The 14,982-nt window shown below is 46.1% G+C and overlaps 2 protein-coding genes across 2 annotated transcripts; both read right to left on the bottom strand.

The window, feature by feature from the left end:
- Nucleotides 1-4,333: 4,333 nt before the first annotated feature.
- Nucleotides 4,334-5,319, bottom strand: LOC144274986 (olfactory receptor 10A7-like). Its single transcript, XM_077834073.1, has 2 exons — nt 4,871-5,319; nt 4,334-4,829 (listed from the first exon to the last, which is right to left on the bottom strand). The coding sequence occupies exons 1-2, from the start codon at nt 5,317-5,319 to the stop codon at nt 4,334-4,336; spliced, it is 945 nt and encodes a 314-aa protein (XP_077690199.1).
- Nucleotides 5,320-13,783: 8,464 nt separating this feature from the next.
- LOC144274983 (olfactory receptor 6N1-like) lies at nt 13,784-14,740 on the bottom strand. The gene has a single exon (XM_077834066.1). The coding sequence runs from the start codon at nt 14,738-14,740 to the stop codon at nt 13,784-13,786; it is 957 nt and encodes a 318-aa protein (XP_077690192.1).
- Between the last annotated feature and the right edge of the window lie 242 nt (nt 14,741-14,982).

Below are 14,982 nucleotides of genomic sequence, written 5' to 3'. Positions count from 1 at the left end.
TTCTAGTGAAAACAAATAGAAGTTTATTTAGCAAAGCTTAGAGATTCCAGTAGTAGCAAGTACTGGAAACAAATGGTTACCTATAATAAAATAAAATCATAACATGTATTCTAGAGCCCAAACTTAGTTAACAAGATACATGTGTCTTGTAGAGTATTGCTCCCCCAAAATCCTTGCTGTGCTTTATAGCCAGGCTAGTGGTGACCCTCCTTTCATAAGACAAACACTGTTAACTTGTCTCCTAGGTGAAGGACTCTCAACACCCCCTGCTGTTTTGTTTCCCTCCGATTTTGCAATCTCTTAACTTGCACCAGGCTCATTCTGTGAATAGGCCTCCATGGTGAGGCCTACAATATACAAATGGCCAGACAGGGAGAAAAGCATCCTGTTATCTCAGAGGTATAAAACTATAGGCTTAGAAGGGACCACAAGGGTCATCTAGTCTAACCCCCTGCCAAGATGCAGGATTTGTTTTGTCTAAACCATTCAAGACAGCTGGCTCTCCAGCCTCCTTTTGAAAGCCTCCAGTAAAGGAGCTTCCACAACCTCCCTAGGCGTTTGTTCCGTTGTCCCACTGTTCTTACAGTTAGGAAGTATTTCTGGAGGTGTGTCACCTCCTGGTGACCTGGCTCAACCCCAAGATGGTATTTTCAGTATAAATATATAATCCTTGTGAAATGTTTGGCTCGATAATTCTTAAGGAGTTATGACAATCCGTGTGATATTGGCTCTCAGTACAGAGCTCACATGCCACCCTCTGGTGATCTCTTGTGCAGATATCCAACCCAGGGGATCCCTATGAAACTATGCACACTCTGTGCCCTTGGCCAGTTGGCAGAGGTCCCGGTCTCATATGGGCCACCAAGCCATAAACGTAATGATTCCCTCCACTCTCATCGGAGAGGTTAAAGACCAGGAGTAAAATTTTCAGAAGTGCCCAAGAGCCAGATTTTCATAGAATCATAGAATATCAGGGTTGGAAGGGACCTTAGGAGGTCATCTAGTCCAACCCCCTCCGCAAAGCAGGACCAATCCCCAATCAAATCATCCCAGCCAGGGCTTTGTCAAGCCTGACCTTAAAAACTTCTAAGGAAGGAGATTCCACCACCTCCCTAGGTAATGCATTCCAGTGTTTCACCACCCTCCTAGTGAAAAAGTTTTTCCTAATATCCAACCTAAACCTCCCCCACTGCAACTTGAGACCATTACTCCTTGTTCTGTCATCTGCTACCACTGAGAACAGTCTAGGTCCATCCTCCTTGGAACCCCCTTTCAGGTAGTTGAAAGCAGCTATCAAATCCCCCCTCATTCTTTTCTTCTGAAGACTAAACATCCCCATTTCCCTCAGCCTCTCCTCATAACTCATGAATTCCGGTCCCCTAATCATGTTTTTTGCCCTCCACTGGACTCTTTCCAATTTTTCCACATCCTTCTTGTAGTGTGGGGCCCAAAACTGGACACACTACTCCAGATGAGGCCTCACCAATGTCGATTAGAGGGGAATAATCATGTCCCTTGATCTGTTGGCAATGCTCCTACTTATACATCCCAAAATGCCATTGGCCTTCTTAGCAACAAGGGCACACTGCTGACTCATATCCAGCTTCTCGTCCACTGTCACCCCTAGGTCCTTTTCTGCAGAACTGCTTCCTAGCCATTCAGTCCCTAGTCTGTAGCGGTGTATGGGATTCTTCCGTCTTAAGTGCAGGACTCTGCACTTGTCCGTGTTGAACCTCATCAGATTTCTTTTGGCCCAATGCTCCAATTTGTCTAGATCCCTCTGTATTCTATCCCTACCCTCCAGTGTATCTACCTCTCCTCCCAGTTTAGTGTCATCTGCAAACTTGCAGAGGGTGCAATCCACACCATCCTCCAGATCATTTATGAAAATATTGAACAAAACCGGCCCCAGGACCGACCCTTGGGGCACTCTGCTTGATACCAGCTGCCAACTAGACATGGAGCCACTGATCACTACCTGTTGAGCCTGACAATCTAGCCAACTTTCTACCCACCTTATAGTCCATTCATCCAGCCCATACTTCTTGAACTTGCTGGCAAGAATACTGTGGGAGACCGTGTCAAAAGCTTTGTTAAAGTCAAGGAACACGTCCACTGCTTTCCCTTCATCCACAGAACCAGTTATCTTGTCATAGAAGGCAATTAGATTAGTCAGGCATGACTTGCCCTTGGTGAATCCATGCTGACTGTTCCTGATCACTTTCCTCTCCTCTAAGTGCTTCACAATTGATTCCTTGAGGACCTGCTCCATGATTTTTCCAGGCACTATGGTGAGGCTGACTGGCCTGTAGTTCCCCGGATCCTCCTTCTTCCCTTTTTTAAAGAAGTGCACTACATTAGCCTTTTTTCCAGTTATCCGGGACTTCCCCCAATTGCCATGAGTTTTCAAAGATAACGGCCAATGGCTCTGCAATCACATCCGCCAACTCCTTTAGCACTCTCAGATGCAACGCATCCAGCCCCATGGACTTGTGCACGTCCAGCTTTTCTAAATAGTCCCGAACCACTTCTTTCTCCACAGAGGGCTGGTCACCTCCTCCCCATGCTGTGCTGCCTAGTGCAGTAGTCTGGGAGCTGACCTTGTTCGTGAAGACAGAGGCAAAAAAAGCATTGAGTACATTAGCTTTTTCCACATCCTCTGTCACTAGGTTGCCTCCCTCCTTCAGTAAGGGGCCCACACTTTCCTTGACTTTCTTCTTCTTGCTAACATACCTGAAGAAACCCTTCTTGTTACTCTTAACATCTCTTGCTAGCTGCAACTCCAGGTGTCATTTCGACTTCCTGATTTCACTCCTACATGCCTGAGCAATATTTTTATAATCTTGCCTGGTCATTTGTCCAATCTTCCACTTCTTGTCAGCTGCTTTTTTGTGCTTAAGATCAGCAAGGATTTCATTGATACATTTTAAAATGTATTTAGACGCCAGTAGGACTTTCAGCAGCAACTTGGGGCTTAAACCCATTTTTGGCATGTTCTGCACCTGGATGCTTTTGAAAATCCCACTATAACCTCAATAACTTTAAGTACATCTGGCCTCAAGCGACCTTGGCCACACAGGAACACAAATCTCATTGAGAGGCCATGGGCCTAAGAGCATCCCTCACTTCGGAAGTTGGGTTTTCAGAGCTAGGTCCACAAAGGGACTCAGGTGCCTAGGGCCAGCATTTAGGCACCACTGAGAGCCTCAAAACACCGGCTCAGCTGACACCTGATGTCATAGGTGGCTAAATCTCTGCTACTAAAGGCCTGTAGGAGCCAGTCTCTGCCAGTGAACATATGCACAGCCCCCTCAGTCTAGGCACTCGTCTCAGACCTCACCCCCACAGGAGACTCAAGCTAGACGTGGCCCTGCCTGTCTCACCTGCAGGGCTCAATCCGGTAGGCATGCTGCCAGCACGCCTATCCCCAGCCAAAGTGGCTGAGGGGCATGAAGCCTCCATTATAACCCTGATCCCAGTGGCTAGGGCATTCAGCCAGGATGTGGGGGAGACAGGTCCAATTCCCTCCCACCCCCCCCCCGCAAAGAGGAGCCATTTAAACTTGGGTTTCCCTCTTCTCGGGTGAGTTCCCCGTGCACTGGCATGGAGGGCAATCAGGTCTGGGGCTCCCTCAGAGTCTCCTGAGGACATTGTTCCACTGTGTAAAACTAATTAAACATGCATTGGGCCAGAGGAGGACTCTGCCGTCCAGTGGCTAGGACACTCGCCTGGGGTGGGGGAACCCACAATCATATCCCTGCTCCGTATTAGTCGGGGGGACTGAACCTGGGTCTCCAACAGCCTGGTGAGTTCACCCCTCCCCCTTGGGGTTCCCAGCTGAAAATCCCAAGCAGAGGCAGTGTCGAACTCCATGGGAGAGATGGGGCTTAGGCAACACTCTAACTGATTTTTCCTCTTGGCTAGGTGAGGCAGCTCCTTGCTCCACATGCTGATCTCTGGGGATCCCTTTCTTAGCTGCCTACTTATCCCCATGCACCGTATAGGGAGCCTGGCTCCCCATGCACCGTATAGGTTCCCACTGGCTGGCATGGCACTAAAACTTGCTCATTGCAACACCAAAGTCCCTTCGTAAATCTAGCTCTAAGTCATTCTAGTGTATGGAATTAATCGAGATATCTACCCACATTCAGCAAGTAAAATACAGCTCAGTTTTATTCCAACAGTTCTGGTATTGATTCCTCTTATACTTTCAAAACTTTGCACATCCTCAAAATGTTATAAGCGCATATCACCAAAAATGGAGTGAGAAATAAGATCCACGTAGCATGAGTATTACACCATCTTGCCTTAAGGGATTAAAGTTTCTGAATTCTCATAAAATCGAGACACTTACTGACAGTTTTTTCAGGGCTTCCTTGACCTCGTGGTTAATCAGGCTGTATATGAAGGGATTGGCCATAGGAGTCAGAATTGTGTAGCAGATGAAGAACACTTTGTTCAGGTCTCTCAGTGTGTTGGTTTTTGGTAGCAGGTACACAGTGATTAGGGTCCCACAGAAAATGGCCACCACAATGAGGTGAGAGGAGCAGGTAGAAAATGCCTTTTGCCTCCCGGCGGCGGAAGGGATTCTCAGGATGGTGAAGATGATACACACGTAGGACATCATGGTTAATACAAATGGAGGCAGAGTGAATATAGCAGCCAGGATGGTAATGACAAGCTCTATCTGGTTGGTGCCATTGCAGCAGAGATTTAACATTTCTGTGGATTCACAGCAGAAATGATCGATTTTATTGGGGCCACAGAAAGTTAATTGTAACATAAGAACTATTACTATGATACCAGCCAGAAATCCATTTATCCAATTACTATTACTATGATACCAGCCAGAAATCCATTTATCCAAGACCCAGCTGCTAACGACAGGCAGAACCTGGTATTCATGAGGGCCGCATAATGGAGCGGTTTGCATATCGCCGAGTACCGATCATATGACATCACTGCTAGCAGATAGCATTCTGCAGCAGCAAAGAAACTAACAAAATAAAATTGTGTCATACAACCACTAACAGAAATGGTATTGTCCCCTGTCAGGAAACTGGCCAGTACCCTGGGCAGGAGGGTGGAGGTGTAGCAGGTCTCCAAGCAGGACAAGTTCCTCAGGAAGAAGTACATGGGGGTGTGAAAGCGCCGATCAGCCACAACTAGCGCAACAATGAGGATGTTCCCGGCCAAGGTCACAACGTAGATCACTAGAAACAGCAGGAAGAGTAGGGCCAGCAGTTCAGGAAGATCCCTGAATCCCAGGAGGACGAATTCTGTGATGGACATTTGATTCCTCCCTTCTGTGTTTGCCATGGGGTGTATCTAGGAAGGATAAAAAGTGAGGAAGAGAAAACTACGTCTTGGAGATGATTGGCAAAAACATACTTAAGCTTTAACCCAGCAAAGAAGAAGTTGGGAGGGAAGGAAGCCCCCTGGTTTGATAATGGAGTTGCAGGAACAGAGCTGGCTGGCATGTTGACTCTTTGGATATATTATCGTAAGTTTTATGCAGCAGATTTAACAAAATATCAACATCTCTCGAATTGGACCAGGAACCCAGTTGCTATGTTGAAGGGTCTGAGAGCCCACCATAATGGGCAGCCATTTAGACACACATAGTTTGATTCACATCATCTCATATCTCTTCTCACGACAAAGTTTGTCCAAATGTGGGATACCATTACTGAGAAAGTCTTCATATTTTTGTATAAACCAAATCAATCAATCAATAAATCTAGTGTTGGACATCAAACTAGAGGATCTAATGGTCTTTTGTGGCTTTCCAATCTATAAATCTATGAATGTACCTCTGTGATTCTTTCACATTGTTACACAGTTCCAAAATATCAAAAATTCCCAACAGGTAGAGCCAGATTTACTACCTTTAGCAAATATTAATAAGAGTTGAAAACCTTTTCCATTATATAAGTTGTGGAACCTGAAAATGTTGTTAAATTGTGCTGGGAATTCTCTCCCTGTAACATGAATTCTTGGACTATTAAGGCAGAGACTTCGATAGTACTCTATAGGAGTTAGGCACCCGCTCCTCTTGACGAGTTGGGCACCTAAATCCATTAAGGCGCTTAGAAAATTCCAACCAATATTGGTAGGAAAGTTAAAACTTTTATTTCACTGATTTTTCTATTCTCTCTCTCTCTCCTTAAGTATTCAGCTGTATATCCATCTCTCTATCTCCCATGTATATGGAATGGGTGCCGTGTGTCTGCAGGCTACAGCGTCCCTGTTTCACCATCCGTATTTATCTCCAGCAGCTACAACTGGCTTTGTCCCCTGCTATGGAATCCTCTCTGGGACCTTGTGACCAGTGTGAACCTCTAGTGACTCAGGATGGCCTCTTCAAAAACAGGTGTGACTGGTTGGTTCACAGAAACATACCTAGCAGAGGGAAACAGGGTTAAAACAATAAAATCCTATACACACATTGTCTGATTTCACGCACCATTTCAGTCTCTTGCTGAAGTTCTCAGAATCCTCATCGCAGTCGTCCAGGAGGCTCCAGTCTTCACTGGAAATGCTTTCCTTCAGGGTTGCCTCGTCGAAAGCTACCGGTTGGTGCCTTCTGTTAGCCGTACACAGTGCCTTTTTCTCCACCTTCACAGTGAACGTGAGTCTGGCTCTCAGCAGGCGATGGCCGCTTCCGGTGTTGAACGATGGCACTACTGAAATATCCTGCAGGAAGCGTCGTCTATCGATCAGGAAGTAATCGATTTCATTCTTTGTCTTCGCATTTGGTGCGATCCGAGTCCATCTTCTGTTGCCCTTCTTTTGGAACCAGGTGTTACCAATGAACATTCTCCTCGTCTCTGCCAATATATCTAGTCGTTCTCGCACGTTTCATTCTCCGATACCTATGAACTTTTCGTCCTCTCTCCCTCTTCCAACCTTGGCGTTAAAATCTCCCATCGCAATCCTTTATGTGGAACTCTGAGCAAGGGTTTCCTCCAGCTCCTGATAGAATCCTTCCATATCCTCATCTTCGCATGCACTTGTGGGAGCGTAGATCTGGATAACTTTGAGGGTATTGTTTCGGTTCAGTAGGAGGTAAAGCACCCCAATACGTGATGACTTCAAATGGCATGAGACGATTTGTCTATCTAAACACTGCCTTTCCTTGCCAGTTTAAGCAGGTTCCACTTAACCCAGGTACCCCCAAAAAACAATGAGGCAGGTTGCCCCCTGCATCTCCGGCCTCTCGGATAGTCTGACACCCCAATCAGAATCTCTCCCCACATATTCATAGATTCCAAGGCCAGAAGGGTCCCTGGGATCATCTAGACTGCATCGCTGTGAAACACAGGCCGTAAGACTTCCCTGAATTAATTCCTGTTTGAACTAGAGCAGATGCTTCAGAAAAAACATCCAATCCTGATTTTAAAATTTCCACTGATGGGAAATCCACCATGACTCTTTGTAAATTGTTCCAGTGGTTAATTACCCTCCCTGATAAAAACTGTGCCTTATTTCTCATATGAATTTGTCTAGCTTCAACTTCCAGCTCTTAACCCTAGATTGATGAGCCCACCCTTATCACATTTCTGGTCCCCATATGGTTACTTACAGACTGTGATCAGTTCGCCCCTTAACCTGCTCCTTGTTAAACTGAACTGATTGAACTCCTTGAGTCTTCCAATCCTTTAACTGTCCTCATGGCTCTTCGCTGAACCCTTCGTGAATTGTGGGCACCACAACTGGACGCAGGATTCCAGCAGTGGTCGCACCAGTGCCAAATACAGAGGTAAAATAGCCTCTCTGCTCCAGATCACCCTGTTTATATGTCCAAGCATCACAGTAACCCTTTGAGCCACAGGCTGTTTTTTTATCCACTCCGAAGTCCCTTAGTTCAGGGTTCCTGCCCAAAGGTCCCCTGGGGGTTTGAGAAGGGCGTCTGAACCTGACTACACTGGTTCATGCAGTGTCGTAGCTGAAAGCTTGTCTCTCTCACCAATGGAAGTTGGTCCAATAAGAGATATTAACTCACCCACCTGTATCTCTCATACACTGCTTCATGCATTTCTCCCACGGGGCTTTTCCTTTGAGCATCAGACCACTGAGATCTGTCTACAGCTACCATGAGGGAGTGCCTGCAGAATTTAACCCTTATCTACCCAGACCACAGCCACCCAAAGTAACTGTGCGTATCAGCAGGACTTGGACCTGGGCCTGTAAGGTTAACGGGTACGTAATATCCCCACACTGCAACCTGGCAGTGCCTGTAGCTGACTCATTCCCTGTGGCCCATACTCTGCAGTGGTTGTACGCCACGGTAAATTCCATCCTGCATGATCGGACTGAAAGTGCTCTTGGCTCCTTGACCCTATATTCGCCCATGGGGTGCACTAAGAAGTGTCCAGGCAACCATGTGGATCCCAGCCAGCTGCCATGACCACTCTGCTTCTCTGTGTCTGAAGTCCTGGTACTTACCTTGACTCTGACTTCGATTCTGACTCCTGATCGACCCCTAGAAACACAAGTGGGATGCTGAAACCTGGTTTTGACCCTTGTCTCAATTCCTGATTCTGCCTCCGGCTCTGACCCTCGGCTTGACTCTCGACCCTGATACTGACTCTGACCCCTGGCTTCAGTTCCGGGATCTCCAGCTCCTACCACTTGTCCTACCTACCTTTGCCCAGCATCCTGACACAGACTATGTATCGTAAAAATGAATACAGACACTTCCCACATTCTTCACAGAAGGTGAATCTTAAATTGCTCATGCTTAATTACTCAAGCAATTTAATATCCCGGTTCGGAAGGTGATATATAAATGCAAAGCAGCAGCAGTTTGGAATTGGGTGCTCACCTCTATTCATAGGACAGCTCTCACTGGAGTCGATGAACTCATTTCTCAGGGATTGAGACCAGGTGGGTGAGGTAATACCTTTTATTGGATTCAGAGTAACAGCCGTGTTAGTCTGTATTCGCAAAAAGGAAAAGAGTAGCTCACGAAAGCTTATGCTCAAATAAATTGGTTAGTCTCTAAGGTGCCACAAGTACTCCTTTCCTTTTATTGGACCAACTTCTGCTGGCGAGAGACATGTTTTCGACACACAGAGCTCTTCAGGGTTTGGCAGACAGGACTCCGGTTCCACTGAGGTTCTTGTCTTTCATCATTCTGCAGAAATGGGACTTTCTCAGTAAAGAGACCTGCAGTTATCTGAAGGGATGAGCCGGTGCCTGTGATCTACCTTTGGAAAATGGGCTTCCCCTTCGATTTAATAAGTGTAAATGCTCTCTCATATTTGTATTCTTTCTTCATGCTTTTCAATACAGTCCCACTTCAACCTTTCTCCCACTTGGTTCATTTTGTGTCTCCAAAGCGTTGTAGCTAACAATGCCCACTGTGAGTTGCAATTATACAAGTCCCATTCTACATCATGTTTTAGTCTAATGATCCTTTGTGGAAAATATTTTAGAACACGGACAAACACCAGCTTTCATTTTTGGGAGATGGCTGTCCAAGGTGATGGCCAGTTATCATGTACTTGTACCGCCCCCGAATTAGTATTCAAGAGATGCTGCCATCTAATGGGCATTTTTGAAAATAGCAGCCCATATCTCACTCTTACAACATGCTGCCACCTAGTGGCCATTTTACAGTATAACTTTCCCATTATTGACAGGTTTCAGAGTAGCAGCCCTGTTAGTCTGTTTCCGCAAAAAGACCAGGAGGACTTGCGGCACCTTAGAGACTAACAAATTTATTAGAGCTTAAGCTTTCATGAGCTACAGCTCACTTCATCGGATGCATAGAATGGAGCATATAGTAAGATATATATATAGAGAGAGAGAGAGATTAGTTGGAAGTTACCACACAAACTGGGAGAGGCTAATTAGTTAAGATGAGCTATTACCAGCAGGAGAAAAAAACTTTTGTCATGATCATCAAGATGGCCCATTTACACAGTTGATAAAAAGGTGTGAGGCTACTTAACATGGGGAAATAGATTCAATATGTGTAATGAGCCAGCCACTCCCAGTCTCTATTCAAACCCAAGTGAATGGTATCTAGTTTGCATATTAATTCAAGCTCAGCAGTTTCTCCTTGGAGTCTGTTTTTGAAGCTTTTCTGTTGCAAAATTGCCACCCTTAGATCTTTTACTGAGTGGCCACAGAGGTTGAAGCGTTCTCCTACTGGTTTCTGAATGTTATGATTCCTGATGTCAGATTTGTGTCCATTTATTCTTTTGCGTAGAGACTGTCCGGTTTGGCCAATGTACGTGGCAGACGGGCATTGCTGGCACATGATGGCATATATCACATTGGTAGATGTGCAGGTGAACGAGCCCCTGATGGTGTGGCTAATGGCATTAGGTCCTGTGATGGTGTCATTTGAATAAATATGTGGACAGAGTTGGCATCGGGCTTTGTTGCAAAGACACACATAGTTTGATTCTCATCATCTCATATCTCTTCTCATGACAAAGTTTGTCCAAATGTGGGATACCATTACTGAGAAAGTCTTCATATTTTTTATAAGCCAAATCAATCAATCAGATATGATGGCATATATCACATTCGTAGATGTGCAGGTGAACGAGCCCTTGATGGCTCACCACACGATCCATTGTCTACAGCCAAGCTCTAAGATACAACTGCATTTGCTCCAATCCCTCAGACAGAGACAAACACCTACAAGATCTCCATCAAGCATTCCTAAAACTACAATACCCACCTGCTGAAGTGAAAAAACAGATTGACAGAGCCAGAAGAGTACCCAGAAGTCCCCTACTACAGGACAGGCCCAACAAAGAAAATAACAGAACGCCACTAGCCATCACCTTCAGCCCCCAACTAAAACCTCTCCAGCACATCAAAGATTTACAACCTATCCTGAAAAAATGATCCCTCACTCTCACAGATCTTGGGAGACAGACCAGTCCTCAATTACAGACAGCCCCCCAACCTGAAGCCAGCAACCACACACCAAAACCACTAACCCAGGAACCTATCTTTGCAACAAAGCCCGATGCCAACTCTCTCCACATATTTATTCAAGTGACACCATCTTAGGACCTAATCCCATTCGCCACACCATCAGGGACTCGTTCACCTGCACATCTACCAATGTGATATATGCCATCATGTGCCACCAATGCCCCTCTGCCACGTACAATGGCCAAACCGGACAGTCTCTACGCAAAAGAATAAATGGACACAAATCTGACATCAGGAATCATAACATTCAGAAACCAGTAGGAGAACGCTTCAACCTCTGTGGCCACTCAGTAAAAGATCTAAGGGTGGCAATTTTGCAACAGAAAAGCTTCAAAAACAGACTCCAAGGAGAGACTGCTGAGCTTGAATTAATATGCAAACTAGATACCATTAACTTAGGTTTGAATAGAGACTGGGAGTGGCTGAGTCATTACACATATTGAATCTATTTCCCCATGTTAAGTAGCCTCACACCTTCTTGTCAACTGTCTAAATGGGCCATCTTGATGATCAGGACAAAAGTTTTTTTCTCCTGCTGGTAATAGCTCATCTTTACTAATTAGCCTCTCACAGTTTGTATGGTAACTTCCAACTTATCAGTATGTATATACAGCTCTTACTATATGTTCCATTCTATGCATCTGATGAAATGAGCTATAGCCCACGAAAGCTTAAGCTCTAATAAATTTGTTAGTCTCTAAGGTGCCACAAGTCCTCCTGTTCTTTTCCCCATTATTGTATTGGCTACTGAACTCTATTGGTCACTAGTCAGTATTTCTGACACCCCCACCCGCCTCATTTCCTCTACTCTGCTGCCATCTAGTGTTGATTTCCCAGTATGACAGCCTGTTGCTCTTTCCTCTAGTGGATTCTTCTCTCTATAGCTGCCTATTTCCCGTTCTTAAAAAGAAAAGGAGTACTTGTGGCACCTTAGAGACTAACAAATTTATTTGAGCATGAGCTTTCATGAGCTACAGCTCACTTCATCAGATGCATACAGTGGAAACCCACGGTATGCATCCGATGAAGTGAGCTGTAGCTCACGAAAGCTCATGCTCAAATAAATTGGTTAGTCTCTAAGGTGCCACAAGTCCTCCTTTTGTTTTTGCGAAGACAGACTAACACGGCTGTTACTCTGTTTCCCGTTCTTGACTCTCATGTCACGTGGTGGCCGTTATTTAATATAACAGCCCATAACTCACTCCATAACATCTGCTACTATCCACCTTTCACTATGCAGCACAGAGGTCCTCTTCTCTTCAGTGCTATCTACTCAACACTTACACACCGTTATACAGCTTCACCTCCCTTTCCATTGGTCCTTTGGCAACATAATTTCTCCTTTCTTGCCCCTCCACTTTGCCTGCTGTTCATTGGGCAGCACAGCTGCACCTGTCCTCTCTGCCCTCTTGTGGCCCTAGACAGCATAATTGTATCTCTCCTCATTTCTTACCTACTGTTGCTAGGTGTGTGCTGTTTCAAACTATAGCCACTGGGAACAAAATCGTACAAAAAATGATTGCAACATTCGTGGCTACAAGAGCGCATACAGTGGCAGCAGCTCTCAAAGGCTTAGCAGGGGTTTCCCATCCATCCAGCGCCTTTCTGTTGATGTGGGCTCTGTGTCCAATGGAAATGCACAGATTGAAGCTACCATGACAGATTCCCAGTGGCTCTCCAGGCTGAGATTCTCAGAGGCGTGTAAGGTGATGTGCATCCATCTCCCATTTCAAAGGGATTTGGGTGACTAACTCTGTTATGTCTCTTGGGAAACCCCTTCCGCAGAGTCGGAGCCCTACAATTCTCACTGGTGCCCAGCTCCCCGACCTCTGGCCAAGCCCTGACGTGCTCCCAGTGACTGAGACAGCACTGCCGTGTTTGGCATCACAGGAGTTCTGCCCGTTGGTAGGTGGTTACCGCTTCCTCTCACCATAAGTTGCCTCACCCCCTGAGGAAAGGGCCCTGTGTGGAGCAGAGCGGCGTGGGGTACCTGGGGCTGACTAGACACTGTGCCCTCAGAACTAGCTCTGTCGGACATTGGGCTTGTTGCAGTTAGTTTTGGGGACGCTCATTGTAACAGGTCCCCTCCCTTTGAACTGCTCTGTGCAGCTGGTGGAAGCAGAGCAGCTGGTGCCCTGCAGGGCCATGAGCAGAGTCCCTCATCAGTGACCATTTGACCGACCCGACCCCCAGAACGGCCTCCGTTCTACGGGTGCCCTGGCAAACCCCCAGCTGGGCCTGGACAGTCCCAGTGGACCTGGCGTGTGAGTCTACCTCTTTGTTTGCCCAACCTCCCTGCCTCCAAGGGCCTGGTGAGCCTGGAGCTGTTGCTTTCCCGGAGCTGGTCACAGCCGGGTGTAGCCCAGATAAGAGCTATAACGCTGTTCCAGGTGAAGTGTCCAGAGGTCACTTCTGGGGCCTGGTTGTTTGCCTCCGGCCTCTGTGAGTTCAGTGAAGATGGTTGGTTTGCAGAGGGTTATGATGGTAATATGCACAATTTCAGGGGTGGCAGATTTCCCAGCCTTACGTTCCCATCTCTGCTGCACAAGGAGTTACTATTTTTATTGTCCAAACATTTATTTTGATCACGAATGGCTTTTCTAAAGATCTAAACAATTGGTTACAATTTTGTCTCCATTCTGCCTAGTGCCCATAACTCCATGATGGAAACATAGTTATGGCCACCTCCCTCCCTGGTCCTTCCACTGAGATGGACAACACTGAGTGCTGAGATTTTCACTAGGACTTTTCAACTTAATTTTAATGGGGGATGATTGCTGAAAACATCCAGACAGCCTGAGGTTTTCAAAGCTAAGTTATCTCAGAGTCTCTGCACGTTTTTGTGAAAGCCACATTTACTGACTGCTTTCCTCAAAGCTTCCTTGACCTCTCTGTTTCTCAGGCTGTAGATGAGGGGGTTTACCAGGGGAGTCAGGACCGTGTAGCAAAGAGAGACCACTTTGTTTAGGTCTCTCAGTGTATCACGTTTCGGTAGCATGTAGACAATAATTAGGGTTCCATAGAAAATTGTCACCACAATGAGGTGAGAGGAGCAGGTGGAAAAGTCCTTTTGCCTCCCGGTGGTGGAAGGGATTCTCAGGATGGTGGCAATGATGCACATGTAGGATGTCAGGGTTAGTAGGAATGGAGGCAGGGTGAATACACAGGCTAGTATGAAATCCATCAATATGACCTGGTGGGTGTCACTGCAGGAGAGCTCTATCAGTGGAATGGCATCACAATAGAAATGGTCAATTTCATTAGGGCCACAGAATGTTAACTGTGATAGGAATAAGACCAAGATGGTAATAGCCCAAAGACCATTTAACCAGGAGCCAGCAGCCAAGTGGAAGGAAAACCTGATATTCATAAGAGTTGAATAGTGGAGGGGTTTACATATCGCTAAATACCGATCATAAGACGTCGCTGCTAGGAGACAGCATTCTGTACCTGCCAGAGACCCAAAGAAATCCAGTTGTGTGATGCAGCCTCTGACTGAGATGGTTTTGTCCCCAGTCAGGAGACTGGCCAGCATCCGGGGCAGCATGGCTGAGGTGTAGCAGGTCTCTACGCAGGACAAATTCCCCAGGAAGAAGGACATGGGGCTGTGAAGATGCTGGTCAGCCACAATGAGCACCACAATGAGGGTGTTCCCAACCACGGTTGCCATGTAGATCACAAGGAACATCAGGAAGAGAAGAATTTGCAGGTCAGGGAGATCCCTGAATCCCAGGAGGAAGTATTCAGTGATGGCTTTTTGGTTTCTGCAGTCTGCCATTGGCTGAGTCTAGGAACAATAAATCTGTGCGACTGAATTGGAAGGACACAGAGTTAAAAGTTAATCAAATCCCGTGAATTAATTCCATAAATATTCAGAAACTCCCCTTCCTCTCTTGGTTACAGGCTGAAATTTTAAGGCTAAGTTTAGATTTCAGAGCAAAGTGCTAGGAAACTGAGTCCGAGGACAGAACATTGCTCTGATGGGGAAGAGGGTTTTCGACACGGATATCAGTGATTACT

This window comes from Eretmochelys imbricata, chromosome 14, assembly GCF_965152235.1.
Source record: "Eretmochelys imbricata isolate rEreImb1 chromosome 14, rEreImb1.hap1, whole genome shotgun sequence".
In the NCBI taxonomy this organism is placed as follows: Eukaryota; Metazoa; Chordata; order Testudines; family Cheloniidae; genus Eretmochelys; species Eretmochelys imbricata.
The sequence above is the reverse complement of the archived record's forward strand: the minus strand, read 5'-3'. Positions and strand labels throughout refer to the sequence as shown.

Coding starts and splice junctions, on each gene's coding strand:
- LOC144274986 (XM_077834073.1), bottom strand. CDS start 5,319: ATGGCAAACACAGAAGGGAGGAATCAAATGTCCATCACAGAATTCGTC. Junction 4,830..4,870: donor TGCCTGTCGTTAGCAGCTGG/GTCTTGGATAAA, acceptor TCATAGTAATAG/TAATTGGATAAATGGATTTC.
- LOC144274983 (XM_077834066.1), bottom strand. CDS start 14,740: ATGGCAGACTGCAGAAACCAAAAAGCCATCACTGAATACTTCCTCCTG.